The sequence below is a fragment of the Tachypleus tridentatus genome, chromosome 4 (assembly GCF_004210375.1).
Source record: "Tachypleus tridentatus isolate NWPU-2018 chromosome 4, ASM421037v1, whole genome shotgun sequence".
Taxonomy (NCBI): Eukaryota; Metazoa; Arthropoda; class Merostomata; order Xiphosura; family Limulidae; genus Tachypleus; species Tachypleus tridentatus.
Genome location: NC_134828.1, coordinates 65,383,894 through 65,401,725, shown reverse-complemented (window position 1 = coordinate 65,401,725; position 17,832 = coordinate 65,383,894). Strand labels below are relative to the sequence as shown.

The window sequence follows — 17,832 nt, the reverse complement described above, 5'->3', positions numbered from 1 at the left end:
ATTATTCTATCAATGTGTGTAATAAACTTTCAATGCTATATATAATGATTTTTTTTCTCCTTTATTTCATTAATAATATACAGTTGGCTCCCTAAAAATACCAGTTGTATAGTGTACAAAGCACTGAGTATCTTCATGTTACAGATATCTAATGTCTTGTAATTCTTGCTTCACCCTGTATTTCAGTTATTTAAAAGAACACCATATATTTGTAATAAATCTTATTACAGCAGGTTTGGACATAAAATACCAATCCATTTTTTTTGTAGGCTGACAGAATAATAATAAAAGAAAAATAATTACAAACAGCTTCTTTGAACTGATTTTTTTTTGTACATGTGACATGTGCTTGTTTATTTTATAAGTGTGCAGCTTTAGCAGTCAGTAGTAAACAGATTTAAGAGGTTGCTTGAACTGAATCTTCACTTCCTCAGGAATATCTTTTACCATATGAACATACTTGAAAAAGTAATCACAATCATCCATGTTTGGCCTTTTTCTTAAAGTAAATGTATATAATTTATTACTGGATGAAATGATAATTTTAAACAAGAATGCCATTTCAAAGTAATGAATAAATTATCATAATGGAGAGCACATATAAGAAGCATTACAAATGCAACAGTAATGTCTATTCTCCTATCAATGGCATACACAAAACTTCATTATAGGTTTTTTCTTTTTCTAAAGATGATCAATTATCTAAAAATGAAATAAGGATCATTTGAAAACATGGATGTTCAAAGTTGCACTTTCAGGCTATTGTGAGAAAATGACATTTAGTCAAACATGGAAACCCTAACACCTTTAATATTTTTTTATTTTTGAATTTAAACAAGTTTATTTTTTAAAACAATAACTGAACTGTAAATGGCAATTTTGGATTTCAAAATTTAGGTCATTGTAGGCCTGTTACTTTCTGTATCACATTGTTAGGTAAGGGAAATATTCCCTTAAGCAACACAAGTTAGGTCAGTCAGGTATTCTAGCATGATTGTGAAAGGCTCTAAAGAGGGCCATGACAAATAATAGAGTTGAAAAGGTGCAACAAATATATGATTTTTTTGCAAAATAGCAATATTTTCAAAAATGTTATATCATTATTTTAACCTCTGGTTGTGTTACAGGAAACCATGCCCTTTCTTTTTAATTCATTTCAGGTTTTGATTCAAAGCTATAGAAAGGCTGTGTGTGTGTGTGTGTGATTTGCAGGCATATATATTTACTGGTTTCAGTTACAAATTTTGTTTTTTTCATTTATTTAGTTTCTATGCAATTTCAGCTCAATGACATGTTCCAGAAAGCTATTTAGGTTGTCTTACTGTATTTGCTATTTCTTTGTTCCTTATAGTAAATAATGTTTATTCTGCCTGAAGGAACATTACAGTAACTTTGAAAGAATTAGTAACAGTGATACCTTCTGTTTTCTTAATGGTCAATGTTACAGCTAATTAATGCTGAGTGAACAAAGGTCATGCTACCTTCTGGACAAAGAAATAGAGATTACCTGTTGAGTTATACAAGTTGAAATTAATTTGAAAATTGTGCTTAGTTCTACAAAAATTATCTTGAAAAGGAACAAGCTTACAACCTAATCATGATCTACTAGGAGTGATTGTACTTCCTGTGTGCAAGTACGTATACTGTGTTTTCATTTTGTTTTATAATAAAGATTGTGTTCATTTTATTAAAGCTATCCAGTCTAATTATTTCTCACCCACAAGAAAAATCAGACATTTTTAGTGCAAACTACAAACGTCCTCATGACATTTGCTGTTATTAGTAGATCTAAATATCTGAAACTTGTGAGAAAATCAGTTTATCCAAAATTGCTGAATATGCATAGCCATCCCTAATTTTTAACTTAAACTAAGAGACAGGATGTCAGTCAAGAACAGTCACTACAAACATAACCACATCTCAAACGTATGAAGCATGTTTTTGCAACAATGGGGCACTAAGCCTAAATAAAACCTCAATGTTTTGCCAGCTTACATACAGTGGAACCCCTCTAAGCGGCCACCCCTCAGATTCAATCACCCCTTGAAAGCAGTCATTCAATCACAGTCCCTTTTTTTTGTTTACATAATCCCTAATTATGTACAGTGGAACCCCTCTAATCAGGCCAGTTTGTCTCAGTGCATGGCAGGATAGAGAAATTAAAATCATATATAAAGTTTAACATTTTTTTTAATAAATAGTCTATAATCAGTATGTTTGAATTATGAAGTGATATTACTTCTAACAGGATTTTAAATATTATAAATAACATATATAAGCTTTGGAAGCTAATATCAATAGTTGTCCTTTCTTATCTAAAAACTAATTCTCTATAATCAGTAAGCTTGTTTGCATGATGTAGATGAATGTATGTAAGCACACTACTCATTTACATATATTTCTAACTGTTAATTAAATTTTTGACTTTTATTATACCATTCACTACTGTTGAGAACTACACTGCATGTAATATCTCATTATGATCAACCATTCTGTACAGAAAATGCACAGTAAACAGTGACATTAAACTTAATATCGATAGTATTTTCAGTGGGTGTCTTAGATGTTGTTAAGGATCCTATCCCAACATAATCATGGACACAAGCAATTTGATAAAGAAACAAACTTGAAAAAAATGTGTGTCAAAATCTGGTGGGATCTCACTGGTAATTTTTTGGTTGTCAGGTACCTAATGTGAGGGGATAAACTTGAACAACATTTTTTATATAACCTCATAGTTGTAGTTAATAACAACTCTTATACTGATGACTAAAAATAAACTTTTAATTACCACAAAGGCAAAGTTTGCCAACTCTTTTAATTATTAGTATTTTTAAGCCATGTAATTTAATTCTAATACTTTAATAACCCATTGCTATGAGTTTATGTTTTAAAATTGTGCATTAATTAAGGAATAATTATTACCTTATAAGCACATTATAAATTATAGCATTCTGTGGTTAGATTCATTTAGCTTATATGTACTGGATATTATAGTTCTCTCTCAATTAGGTTTTAATATTTGTTAATGATATTAGGAAAACATAGGTTCAAAAAATAAATTTACCACAAAAGTCAAAAACCTTTTTTCATCAGGGTCAAGCTTGGAATTCTGATGAAGGAAGATACATATTTTTCAAATGTATCCAGATTACAGGATTTTGTATTTTGGTGTTAGTTTTTGATGGTGAACTGGTTAACTCTGGTACTTAAAATTTACATTCAGTAAGTAATTAAATATTTCCCTTACATTAAAAAGTAATATTTATCAAATTCTGGTACTTACATATTATTCCAAAGGAACAGTTTTGAGCTCCTAATCACTTGTACTTTATTTTTTATTACATACGTAGTAACAAACACCTGTAATAAATTATGACACGAGTAATTCTATATACATACACAAATATAATTAAAGACAAAAGACTTGATTGTCCATCTAGGCTGTCCCATCCACTAAACTAAAACTTAAAATGAAAACACTGAAAGTCAACCATTATCATACAAATACTTACTAAACTTTCCCTTAAATTCCATTACAATTACTGCATTTACCACGTCTGAAGATAACCCATTGCAAATGCCAAATGCTATCCTGTTAGAAACATAAAAATGCGTTATGTGAAGAGGACTCCTACCCTGCCAAGATTTGTATTTGTCCCCTAGTATTACCATTAAATACCAGAAAAGATGATACATCAACACTACCAATTCTCTTAACAATATTGAACACGTCAATCAGATCGCTTCTAACCCATCTTTTTTTTCAAAAGAAAACAATTTCAAAAATCTTACCTGGCCTTGAATAACCTTTCCATTTCAGGTATCATCCTAGTTTCTCTTTTTCCAATAAATCATAAAATTTGATGTCCAAAATGTAGTTCAAATTGAATGATATCTTTGATGTATCACACTTATAAAGAACACCTGATTTATATGTAAATATAAAACAGTTGCACTTAATTCTTTTTCAGACATTTTAAACAATAAGAATTATACACAATTTTTCATATTCAATTTAAAACTTAGTTTTAATAAAAATAAAAGCCGTATCACAAATTGTAAACAACATTCGTCATTATAGTAGAGAAACATTAATGAGCTTTCACTTGTACAAGCCTACAGAAACCATTCACGTACATAACTGGAAATTGTTATAAGTATTATCGTAAAAAACAAACAAACAAACAAACACATTTTCCGTACAGAATTTTCGATTACGTAAAATAACAAAAGAAGAATAAAACACATACATTTATTTTGCAAAATACAAAACTTGTTACTAAAATTAGATATCAAAATACAAGTCTTCTAAAATTGCTTAATAATTAATTATTTAAAAACAAAGTTCTCATATAACCATATAAAAGATGCAAATATCTGAAAAGTGAGGCAAAGCAAACGACGTTTTTAAATTTTGCAAATTCACCTTAAGTGCTATAAACGTTATAACAGTTTTATTAATCTAATTTTATCCATATATCTTGCTTGGTCTATAAAATTTATACCACATGGTCACGTCTTTATACGTTAAGAGGCATACGTGAAAATATTTCTGTTTAATTTAAAACTTAAAATGAAGATACGTAAAGATTCTGTTATAATACATACAAATGTGTTTATACTGAATCTGAAAGGTCGAACAAGCAACAAATAACACTTAATCATTATCATTTAGATTTTGGAACATTTCACTGCATTAGATTATTTCATCTTAAACAGTTAAATCTTCGCGGAAAATGAAACACTCCTGCAAAAGTAGCACACTTAAAAGTAACTGTATAAGGAAGTATGATAATTAGATACCTAATACAGTACTAGTGTACTAATACTAGTACTAGTGAATTTTAATTCACTTAACATTTTAGAATTTAAGCCAAATTTTAAAACTGATCTCTCAAGATCATGCTAAAAATACTGTAGTCTGTCAAACATTTAAATATCATACTTTGCTTATAAAATGAATCTGGATAACAAATTATTTATTCCAGACAAATAAAGTTTTCAAAAGCAGTTAATAATTTATGTACACCAATAGTCCACAACCATGCATGTTGAGAAAGTGATCGGTGTTTGGTCGTGTTTTGTACCTCTTTCTTCTTCCCGCCTTGACATGTTTATTTCCATTTAAAAGCTAGACGAATCACATTGCAAGATCAGGGTTCAACACTTCATGTATTATTACAATGATTCCACTTCCCTCTTCAGGGCCACATCGATGAATATACAACTTGACGTATTTAATGCTTTTTTTTCCCAGTTTTCTTAATTTGTTTGCGTAACAGCCCGACATTTCACAAAGAGTTCCGTTGGCAAACTGTCGCTTTTTCACTATATTAATTTGTTAAAAGCGTTCTTGACATAAATACACGTTTTATATATTAAACTAACTAATATTTTATCTCACAACCATAATGAACAACAGATAGATTGTTTAACTTGCCGCCGTTAGCTCTGTGAAATTTTCGAGAACCACTGATTCGTGTACGTAGCGGAAGTCATGTGATCATTTTACGTTTATTACGTAGTTCCTAATAGCTTACACTCCCATCAGGAACCGTGAACTGTGGTTCAAAATGACGTCAGCTACATCCAATGGAAGTCAAGAACTATAATATTATGCCATATATGGAGAACTGAGTCAGCATTATAAAACACCATAGGCTAGATATATTATCGAGTGCTTGAGCGCGTTGGCGTGTTTGTGACGTAGACAGCACACCTAGAAATTTAACGTAAAATCGTTTGCACTGAGTGAATTTAAATTGTCACTGAAATGAGAGTTGAAAGTGCGAGCTGAGTTGTCACTTTCTAGAAAGCTTATGTATGACTATATCATCGAAGCTAAACATTAATTAGGATACCAGTGTGTGTGCTTTACATTACTAATAACAACTAACTTGAAGACGTGGCTAACGCTAAATGGCAGGCATAGTGATGGAAGCAACTTTATACGATGAATCTCCCTCTCGCTACTTGTCTGATATACGAATGTTGAAGAGAAATATGACTCTAGACTTAAACAGTGTAAAACAAAATTCTCGCCAAAAATTTGATCCGCTATTGACTTCGCCTGATTTGAAAATGTTAAAATTAAGCACACCAGAAGTAGAACGTTTCATTACACAAAACGGAGGAGTGAATTCAGCACCTACACCTTCACAGTTTTCCCTAAAAACTGTAAGTGAAGAACAGGAACAATATGCCAGAGGTTTTGTAGAAGCACTGAACCAGCTACATCAGTCTACTGCACCTAGTGCAGGTAATGTTATCCCACAACCAGTACCAGTAACTAAGGGTGCTGTGTGTCTTCCCTCTGTTACAGCTGTGAGCCACAGTACATGCACCATGTTGCCCTATCAGCCCCAGTCGGCCGAAACAAATGTAACTATGGCCGTCTCCGACTGTATGCAGCCATCCGCTTTAGACTCCGCTCTGCCTGCTACAACAAGCGGCCAGCATTACACGGTTAGTTCTAACGTCCGTTATGAAGCTGCTCAAACTGCACTAACGACCGCAGTTCCAAATAACAGCCACCTTCCAGGTCCAGTTAAGGAAGAACCTCAGACAGTTCCAAGCCTCGGACAATCTCCACCACCAATGTCTCCTATCGACATGCAAGACCAAGAAAGAATTAAATTAGAGAGAAAAAGACTTCGTAATCGTATCGCAGCTAGTAAGTGCCGTCGTCGTAAGCTTGAGCGAATCGTCATATTGGAAGAAAAAGTTTCAATGATGAAAGGTGAAAATAGTGAACTAAGCGCAATAGTAAACAAACTCCGAAAACAAGTCGCTGCTCTTAAGCAGCAAATATTGGAACATGCGAATAGCGGCTGTCAAATCTTGAACGGCAACAATAATATGATGTCCTTCTAACAAATAAGTTGTATGCTCGTTACTGGTGGTTCGCGTAAGCTTAGTCCAACAGCTTTAGATTAATTAGACTGCTCGTTAATGCGACCGAGTCTGCGGTGACATTAGTGTGCGTATTGAATACAAAATGCTTCGCTCTTATATTATTGGAAGAAACTATTAAAACTTATCTATACAAATTTATAATACTTTGATACCGCTGGACGATGGGGTAGAGACAAGTGTGCTGATTTTATTGTATGTTTTGACAACAAATTAAAGGTACATCTTATTGGAAAAACCTAAACTGTAAAAAGTATTTGGTAAATAGGCTTCCAAAACAGGTATAAAATAGCCTTTTTGAGTTTGCTCAGTTATTTTGAAATTGTATTTGTAGCATTTTTGTGAAATCTTTCCATCTTGTGGGATAAAAACGAGTTAAGAGTGAATTTACCTTTGTTGATAATGTGCGAATCCACTAGAAAGTTCTTAGGCCAAGCAACTGTTAATTTTTCAATTCAGTATTCTATTAGGCCTAAATGGTAGTCAATGAAACAATCATGGGATTTTGTAAATTGAAATTGTGATACAGTTAATGTTTTTTCCTTATTTTTTATATACAAAATATATAATTTCTGCGTCATGTTTTGCTAAACAAAGAATTTGTGTTAACTAAAAGTGCTCTTACTCTGGAAACTTCCGCACCTTCATATGTGGTAAGCTTAAAGCAGTTTTGCAATATTTATACTGTTATAATACAAAATTATTTTTTCAAATTGAGCTGTTTAAAATTCGACAGAATCCGTCATCTTCCCGAGAGTGCCAAGAAAATGAACCTTCGAAAGACTGAACGTATAATTTAATAATATACAATGAAATTCCCCAAAACTTGAGATTCGTAATTGATGCAATAAATATTCGTTAGCGATTTAAGTTGAACGTAAAATTAAGTTTTTCAGTATTGGAAATAAACGGTTTGCATATTGTAGTCTACTACCAGTCAGTAGGTAGAAAATATTTGCCATTTTGATGTTTATATGATAAATTAAGAAAAGGCACTGTGTAAAATTTTCAAACAAAAGAGAACTAAATATTTGATTTTATATAAACAAGTAGTCGTAGAATATTAACAACAAAGAACGCAATTGCTTTCGTCTTAGCACAGGAACTATATATTATACTATATAAGCTAAAGATGTTATAACCACTATTACCAAGAATTTTAGAAAATGATGAAAAGAGAAATTTAAATATCGTCCATCTATTGATCCTATGAAAACTTCGTCCTACATACACGTGATTTAGGAAAGCGATGACTATGAACATTTTTATAAGAAATATTTTTCTTGATGTGCAAGGGGCAAAGGAGTTTACATTAAGTATTTGTAATACTATTACCAAAAACCATTTGTATAAATTGTACTTAAGTTATGTTTATAAAAACTTTATCTATGCAGATGTCTCGTGGAATGATATTCTAAGTCACCAGTTAATAATGTACTGATATTTAGTGATATTTCAAACATTTGTAAATAAAAGCTCATTAAAAGTTTTCAGGGGCTTTAAATCAGTGTGGTCTGAATATTCTACGTAAATTGCATCACGAATGAAAACGTTATTTGTTCAGTGCAGTATTTTAGTATAAAACAATACATGTAAACCTTATTTAAAAAAACAAATACAAATCCAAAAAATCAAAAACGGTGAGGACAGTAACCCGTTTCATAGCATGTTTTTCAAGTTTATTTAGTACTTGATTAGTATCACTTTAATGTTTAGACACACAGACATGTTCCACTTATTGGTCTCTCCCGGTAAGTTTACGAATTTACAACGCTAAGTTCGAGGGTTCGATTACCTTAGGTGGACACAACAGATAGCCCGATGTGGCTTTGCTATATGAAACACACATACACCCGTTTATTTGTAAAATACCTAACTTGTTTACGTAGTGTAAGTGGTGAAGAGTTTCGCTAGCAAATCAGATTTCATATTAGCGAAGTATGAGATACGTATATTGTTATGTGAACATTAGAATTTTAATTTTATATTAAAAATTGAATTTGCACACACACACACATATGAGATCATCCCATAAGTAATGTCCGAAAATTTAATGCAGAAAGTGCATCATTTTTTCTGTCTTTGTAGAAGGCTTTAATGACTAAAATATGTAGTAGGATGTGTATAAAAGTGTTCAGACAAATAAAAGAAACTAACCCAACTCCAGTTTTTCAGATCATTATTCAAATAAATCCTTATGAAGATGGATGTGTCTGAGGAGCACATTAGGCACATAATACTTTAAGAGGTAAAAAAAAGCAATAGTACAGCAGAAACTACACGAAACATTCAAGGTGTTTATGGTGTGTTGTTTTCAATGAAAGAAGATGGTTTCAGAAGTTTAGGTCAGGCTACTACAGCATAAATGATGCGCCACGTTCAGGTTGTCCTGTTGAGTTTAATGATGACTTTCTGTTGGCTGTACTTGATGAAGATTGTGCTGTAACAGTTGAAGAACTAGCACAGAAGCTTAATTCAACCCATTTAATAGTTAAATAGTTTGGAAAGGTGTAAAAACTTGGAAAATGGGTTCCCCATGATTTGACAGAAGCCAACCTTAGAAAAAGAGTGGACATTTGCACTCTCGTGAACGTAACTCACCTTTTTTGGACAGGTTAGTGACTGGAGATGAAAAATGGATATTTTATGAAAATGTTAATCGCCGCAGAAAATGGCTCAGTGCAGGTATACTGGCTAAAGCACATCCCAAAATGGACCTCCACCTTAGGAAAGTCTTGTTAAGCGTTTGGTGGGATATTGTTGGTGTGATCGGCCTAGCATGGCCAAGCGTGTTAAGGCGTTCGACTCGTAATCCGAGGGTCGTAGGTTCGAATCCCAGTCGCACCAAACATGCTTGCTCTTTCAGCCGTGGGGGCGTTATAATGTTACAGTCAATCCCACTATTAGTTGGTAAAAGAGTAGCCCAAGAGTTGGCGGTGGGTGGTGATGACTAGCTGCCTTCCCTCTAGTCTTACACTGCTAAATTAGGAACGGCTAGCGCAGATAGCCCTCGAGTAGCTTTGCGCGAAATTCAAAACAAATATACTGTTGGTGTGATCTACTTTGGGTTGCTTCCATTCAATGTAACGATTACATAAGACTTCTCTTGTCAGCAGTTATAGCGCTTGAATGTTGTACTGAAAGAAAAGAGGCTTGCTTTGGTCAAACGTAAAGGTGTTCTGTTACAAGGCTCCATACAGCAAGGATCACATCTACAAAAATTGAAGAACTAGACTGGGAAAAACTTCCACATTCTTCTTATTCTCCAGATCTTGCCCCATCTGATTATTATATATTCTGAAGTTTGCAAAACTATCTTGATGGAAGAGAGCTTGGAACACATGAAGATGTCAAAACTACCCTCTCTACATTCTTTTACTTCAAACCTCAAGAATTTTATAGAAGTGGCATTCAGAAGCAAGTGAATCGTTGGCAGGAAGTAATTAATAATAATGGAACATACGTTATTGATTAAATAACATTAAAAGTGTTTGAAATCCTTTCTCTTTTTCTGAACTTAAAATCGAACATTACTTAAGGAATGACCTGATAAATTGTACCGCTGAATAATATTTTTGCTCACATTTGAGATGTTAGTTTCACTTAGAAATATTATATTCTAAAACACAAATACACATATATGTAAATATTTAGCAGCTGTGAGTTTATAAAGGTACAGGGCTCAAGCTGGTGGGGAGTGTCGTTACTTTCAGTCGTACTCAAATCGAGTGTTTTTAATTCTTGCTCAGCAGTGTAACCTTGGTGACTTTCTGTATTCATTTCTTTATTTGCTGCAACAAGATACATTATATTTAAATGATAATATAATTTCCTCCTCTACTGACTTTCCATTCAAAGAAATACACCATTAACTTTGATCTACATCATCCAGCATATCAGGATAACTGTACATTCACGTTAATCATAAATAGCAAATAAACTGGACTCCCTAAAAATTAATGTCAATAAATTAATAGATTCAAGTCGTCACAGATTTAAAATATTTAGTGTTTTGTTATAAAACAAAATCTATTTTTGGTAACTACTTGATGAGGAATTAAACGTACACAACAAACACGTCAACTGTGAAGTAACATTATGATTTGTTGTTTGTGTACCATGTCTGAAAGTTTAGAACTTTTAAATATCAATGTAAAAACTATTAAGGTTAAAATGGCTTTATAAAAAAGGTTTATTGGCTAACAAATGAAAAATCACAAACTAAAATTTGGAAGTCGTTTCAAACAAAGTGTGGGAGCTGAAAAAATAAACGACTAGAAAAAAAAACAACCTTATTGGTTTCTAATAATTCCCAGAAACAGAAAATGCTTCTATAAAGATTTATATGACTTTATGTCGGTGTGATTGAATATTTAGAAAATCACCTGATACCAACCTCAGGTACACACACGCACACATATATAATATATATGTATATGTGTTAAATACAAACTAACAGTCACAGTGGATGTATCGAACTCGTAAAGAATATGTATAGTTTCAATATTAATACCACAGATATACGTTATAGGACTTGCAATCACTCTTTTATGGCGTGGGATTTAAAAGGTGTTAATATTATTACACAACTGGAGAAAAAGAAGACAATTGTACGTCTCACAAATGTTGTGAAACGAACAGCTTTTCCTTATTCTGTAATTATGAAGTTTCACCAATAGCTTCGAGCATTATATTTGGAAATTTATATCAACCACAGTTTGCTACGGCTCTCCAGTGGCACAGTGGCAGTGTGTATGCGAACTTATACAGCTCTAAACCGGGGTTCGAAACCCGCGGTGACCGGAGCAGGTGGAGTCAGCTGTGTAACTTTGTGTTTAACGATAAGTTATACTATGCTAATTTTTGTTCATGGGTCACAGTCTAGAGGATTACTTATTTCTAATACTGTTTTGACACTTGATTAATGGAAAAACATTTTCTTCTTAAAAACATAAGTTAGATCCTTACAGAAACACCAAGTTCAATAAATCCCAGTAACAATCACTATGTGAAAAAAACACATATTGATAGAATATTTAGGATATTTAACGTGGAACATGTGATGATATAAACATTACAAACGAAGAAACCAGGCATTAATTGCTAGGCCTCAGCTAAAGGAAATTTGGCAACTCTCTTTGTTTTTTTCTTTCCAAATAAGGCAGATATGGGGGGGGGGTATGAAATAGAAGTGGAGAAGATTGATAAATACTAGAGAACAATTAGCACTGTATTGTATTGTATAACATTAGTCTGGCTAATAAAAAAAAGTAATGGACACTTATCAGACTCTTTGCAAAATGCTACACAAAAGCGACTTAACTGTGGAACAAACAGACTTAATTTACCGAGGTAAATATATGCATGATATTTTGTGTTAGTTACGTGATTACAGCGGTTCAGACATCTCTGTAATGTTGATTAGCACTTTCCAAACTACTTATTAAATGTTCTGGTAGTTCCGAAATTCAGACAACTGCAGAGGCACAAGGTAATTAAACAGTCCGTGCTTTCTGAGCACGTGCAAATGTTTACCGGAGAAACTCCCTTAGGGTTCACGTGTTTTGATAGGCGTGACTTTAGGTTGTATTTGCCTGAAAAACACAATTTTAGGTCTGGTAAGTCTGTACCATCCTTCCAGATGTAGTTTAAGAAAACTATGTCTTTAAAAGAGCACTGAAAGTAACCTGGACAGTGATAAATGTTGGTGGAAAAGTTCTTGTGCTACTGGAGTTTGTCCTAAGTGATTTTTTGTTTGTTTGTGATATCGTGTGTACTGAGATTAACAACTTATATATATACATATACGTACGTACCTGGCGATAAACTGTGGTTCAGGTTGCGTGAATTGGAATGGAGATATTGATTTTCACTGAATATCACGTGTGATTAGAATAGCACTCTTTTCGTGTAGCACCACAAAAATTGGGTAGATGGTGGTAAGGAAGCAAATCACGCAGCTACAGATATCACTTACTTGCCAGGTTAATGAACTTTCTTTAACATTCTTGTATATGCGTCATTAATGATATGTTATGTCTATAGGTCCCTTGGTTTATGGACTTACAGCACAAAAATCTGGAGTTCGATTTCTCGCGGTGGACAAAATGCAGAAAGTCCATTATGTAATTTTTTTTTTACTGAGAAAGCAATAAGAATAATATGTATTATTATTTGAGGCCAAATATTGTCATTATTATTAAACATAATAAATGTCTTTTTTATATCATATATACTCATTTACGTATTTAACGTTGTGGAAATGTCTTTTGAATTACGAAATAGAAATACATTGTATATATATATTTTTGTACGATGTAAAAGAATTGCATAAGATGCATTGAAGTTTAGTTAGTTGTTTGCTGATGTTACGTATGTTAGGGAAACCGTGCAGTTAAACAACAGGATAAATAACTTAGACTGAAGTAAACCTTGAAGGGAATACTTTTGTTCTGCTGTACTTTATCTGATAAGTGTAATCACTGTGTACCGATTATGATAAATTACTTTATCAACTGTATATATATATATGTACACATATACACATTTGTTGCTAATTACTATAACTGTTTTGTCACAATCAGTGCACCAGCTAGCTGATGAAGGTTTAAAGTCTACCCCAAAAGGAAGAAAACCAATTTAGAGACGTGAAAGACTACTCTAGGCTTTTAATATTAATTTTTAGTTTTTAATATTAGTTATTCTGCGAGTATAAGGTATACTTAACAGTAAACGACTCTAATCTTGCCTTTTATTAAGGTCTAGTACAGATGTGTTTTAATGGGCATGCGGATAGTGCATTAGATAAATCCTTAATTCTTTTGTACCAGCATCTGTCTTACTCAATAGATAGAAAAGTACACACACATAGGAAAGTTCACTCATATGGCCAGGTAGTTAGGGCACTCGACTCGTATTCTGAGGATGTCGTGGGTTCAAATCCCCGTTACATCAAACATGCTCACCCTTTCAGCTGTGGGGGCGTTGTATGTTACCGTCAATCCCATTATTCATTAATAAAATGGTTGGCCCTAATCTTACACTGCTAAAATAAGGACGGCTAGTACAGATAGCCATCATGTAGCTTTACGCGTAATTTAAACAAACAAACATGTTTGTAATCAACATGTTTAAAGAGTTCTGGAAGGTAATGTCAGAGTTCAGGTTTAAATACAATATTCAGAGAATAATCATCTCATTGGGCGACTTGTTGCTTTTCAGTATGTAGAGAAGTTGACTTGTGAAAAAAACTATGTTTCACAGTAGATTGAGTCAAGTACCAATTTTCATCGTTTATTTGGTAATAAAGTCTGTTTTGTATTCCAACCTTAATTTATTATTTTTGGTGGAGTACTTACTTGCATGCTGTGGGAATTGTGGGATACTTTCTGTTTTGTGAAACTTGATGTGTATATAGCAATAAGACTATGACAGAAACTTTTATTTTCATTGTTTTGACTACAGTTCTTCATGAAATTATGACACCAGTTGTTTGGCATTTGTTTTGATGCTAAATTAATTAATTTGGAAAAAATAATTAATCATCAAAGGCGTTCGAAGATACGGAAATCTTCCTTCATCCATCTCGTGGATTAGAGGTGATGAGCGTCTGATTCGTAATATAAGGGTTGAACTATGAATAACTTGAACCAACTGAAAGCTTGATAAGATTAATGAAAGGATAAGTTAGATTATAAATAACAAATAAACGGCCGATATCAGACGTATGGTCCTTTAGGGAGGCTGGAATCTATAAATCCTATGTCTAGAGTTTTGATGTGTGGGGGAGGAAGTACCCGGAAAAAAAAAACACATTTACACTGGTAAGGCGCCAATTTCATTATCAGTACCTACTGAACGAAAAGAAGTAGTTGGTGGGAAAGTGTTGATGCTGTAGATTAATTAGTGCTTCGTGGATGTTTGTCAGGAATTTTCTGGAGCTCAGATTGGGATTTGACTGTGTGGAATTTTCGAGGTCGCTGACAGGGGGGCGGAAGTGAGGAAGGGCTCGACTGATAGGTTGTAATCAGCGGAAGTGTCAATAACAAGGGCTTTAGGCGAGTTTGATGAGAAGAATGCTGAAGGTGGATTCGTGCTGAGGGGCAGAAGGGGTGTATGTTGAGACAGGTGTAACGGATTTATTTTTATATATTTATTTTAATATCTGAGTTTTTTCATTCTTTGATATATTGTTTAGGCAGAGTATTCATGATTAAACGCCGAAAACAAAAGGCGGAAGACATTCGAAACATCTTCCTCTACACTTGTGTCTTCACAACAGGTAATTACCGTCTATTCTACAAAGTTTTATTTCGAGTTTGTTTCAGTTTGATGCATGTGACGTATACTGTTGGAGGTGTATTGCGCAAGTCTCACCTATACTCTAAATTGGTAGAAGATTCTCGAGAGTAAGAATTAACAATATATATTTTACGAAAACATTAGCGTATCTTTGAATATTGTTAAACTTTCGAGAACCTCGCCTAATGAGTATAAAAACAAGCGATCGCAAGACGCCGAGAGACAATAAGAGAATATTGTTGGTCAGCTACAGTAAGTACACTATAAGCCTCGGAAGCTATCATTGTGTTTAATGTTTATTAATCAGAAAACTATATATATTTAACTAGGAACGTTTATATATTCTAAACATTACAAACTTCAGTGAATTAACGTAGGACGTTAGTATTTATAGGAGGACATTAGATATTGTCGTCGGGAAAAAAAATAACTCGCGTGTGAAAAATAAAGCTAGCTAGCATTCCCATCATGTGAAGTGTATCTGTGTATCAACATAAAATTAATTTGCGCCTCGTGTTTGTTTGTTTATGGTTAAGCACAAAGCTACACACTGGGCTATGTGTGCTCTGCTCATTACGGATTATCGAAACCCGGTTTCTAGCAGTGGGAGTTTGGATACCCCGTTGTGTCACTGGGAGATTGCGCCTCGTGAACCTTTGATAAAGTATTCAGTTTCAACCAGATAGGAGACTTAATATTGTTTGTAAGTTTGCAAAACCTTTGCATATAAATTGTAACTGATTCGCTTTTCGTGTACCATCGATAAAATATTCAGTTCTAGATCAGATAGAAGATCCAGTAGTGGTTGTAAGTTTGTAAAACTTTTGTATATAAATTATTATTTTTATTAACCATTATTATAAATTGTGTTTTTATTTGTATATTGAAATATATATTTGTGTTGAGAAAGAAAACTGTTTGTATCAACCTTATTGGCAAATATCATAAATTTGATACATGTCAACATTTAAATAACTTCTAAATTAAAATTAAAATGCCCAGCTATTTGAAATCGTAATACGTAACGTACGTAACATAATAAATCGGAGACTTCTCTCATATAACTTATTATACGGATTTTTGTGATGCTTCAACGGTTTCGGGCTGTACTGACGTTCCACTAGCTGCCGTTTTTATTTACTTATTATTGTTATTATTTTCAACATAAAATTTATTCAATATTTCATTGTATTGCATGTCATAAAGGGTAATAGTTTGTTTTGTTTTGAATTTCGTGTAAAGCTACACGAGGGCTATCTGAACCAGCCGTCCCTAACTTTAAAGTGATAGACTACAGAGAAGGCAGCTAGTCAACACCAACCAGTATCAACTCTTGGGTTACTTTTTTGCTAACGGGTAATGGGATTGATTGAAACGATATAACGTCCCCACTGTTGAAAACACTAGCATATTCGTTGATGGGGATTCGAAGACACGATGCTTAGATCACGAGTTTGAGCCTTAGCCACTAAACTCCAGGATGTTGATTTGTACGTACAGATTTTATCATCAGATTTCACTGTTTGTAAGTAAAGAAATACGAAATGATATAGCCAAATGACATGTGTTCACCACATGTCCGTTTTTCACATATCTAATTGAAATATGCATTTCTTGAAAGCTCAAATCATCGCAAGGATTGTTTGTTGTTGTATTTCGCGCTAAATGATACGAGGACTATCTGCGTTAGACGTTCCTTAGTTTGAAGTAATTGACCAAAGAAAAGGCAGTTAATCAACACCACCTATTGGTGTTGTCCGACCGAATGGTGAAACTTCACCGTCACTTTCGTAGCGCACCCACAACTTCGGAGTAATAGGATACGAACAACGGAACCTCAGCTCTACAGTTAGCATGCTAACCAGACCCACAGAGCCGCGCTCAGCTTCATGCAAAATTGAAATAATGCAATAACGATGAAAAGTGCCAATTTTTACCGCTACGTGTCACAACTTATACATCAGTCCGATGTATCAGTACACAATAAAGAAATCAATATTAAACAACAAAAACAAAAGAATAATATAATTGGCTCAGAGCGAACGTTTTCCCAAAAATGAGAAAACTGAATTCATTATAACATTAATTCGTAAATATAAATAACCCGCCGAATAATATAATTGAAATATTTGAAACGAGCTATCAGAAACACACCATTAATGCCATTTTTATTACGTGTGATTTGTTTTGCCCCCCCGCTAGCACAGCGGTATGTCTCCGAATTTACAACACTAAAATCAGGCGTTCGAGTCCCCTCGGTGGGCTCCGCAGATAGCCCCCTGTGGCTTTGCTCTGAAAAAACACACACACTTTTTTGTTTTAATTTATACATAACATAATTACAATAATAACACATAAAATACACGTTCCACCAATCAAATCTGATTTAAAAAACGTAAATGTCAAGTTAATATTTCTGTTAATAAATTAACGTTGATAAACTATATATGTACACAATATTTTTATTTAATCTTTTAATACCATTTATTTACTAGGAGAAACTGTAAATTAAACGAAGAACGTCTTAAGTGAAACTGCTAATACATAGTGAACAGACTCGGTAAAAACACTAGACAGTTATGTTCCTTGTAAAAATGTTAAAGTTTTAAAAAAGAA

At 33.4% G+C, this 17,832-nt stretch overlaps 1 protein-coding gene and 1 long non-coding RNA gene across 6 annotated transcripts in view; one reads left to right on the top strand and one right to left on the bottom strand.

The window, feature by feature from the left end:
• LOC143249323 (uncharacterized) overlaps positions 1 to 17,832 on the bottom strand; it is a 97,481-nt gene that overhangs the window by 48,161 nt on the left and 31,488 nt on the right. For 4 of the 5 annotated variants that reach the window (XR_013027723.1, XR_013027722.1, XR_013027720.1 and 1 more), the window contains exon 1: positions 5,091 to 5,588. The exons of the other annotated variant lie outside the window; for it this stretch is intronic. This is a non-coding gene — a long non-coding RNA (uncharacterized LOC143249323). Of the gene's footprint in view, positions 1 to 5,090; positions 5,589 to 17,832 lie in introns of those variants that run through there. 5 annotated transcript variants of the gene reach the window in all.
• LOC143249322 (transcription factor Jun-like) lies at positions 5,661 to 8,419 on the top strand. The gene has a single exon (XM_076498951.1). The coding sequence runs from the start codon at positions 5,923 to 5,925 to the stop codon at positions 6,874 to 6,876; it is 954 nt and encodes a 317-aa protein (XP_076355066.1). The 5' UTR covers positions 5,661 to 5,922; the 3' UTR covers positions 6,877 to 8,419.

Coding starts and splice junctions, on each gene's coding strand:
- LOC143249322 (XM_076498951.1), top strand. CDS start 5,923: ATGGCAGGCATAGTGATGGAAGCAACTTTATACGATGAATCTCCCTCT.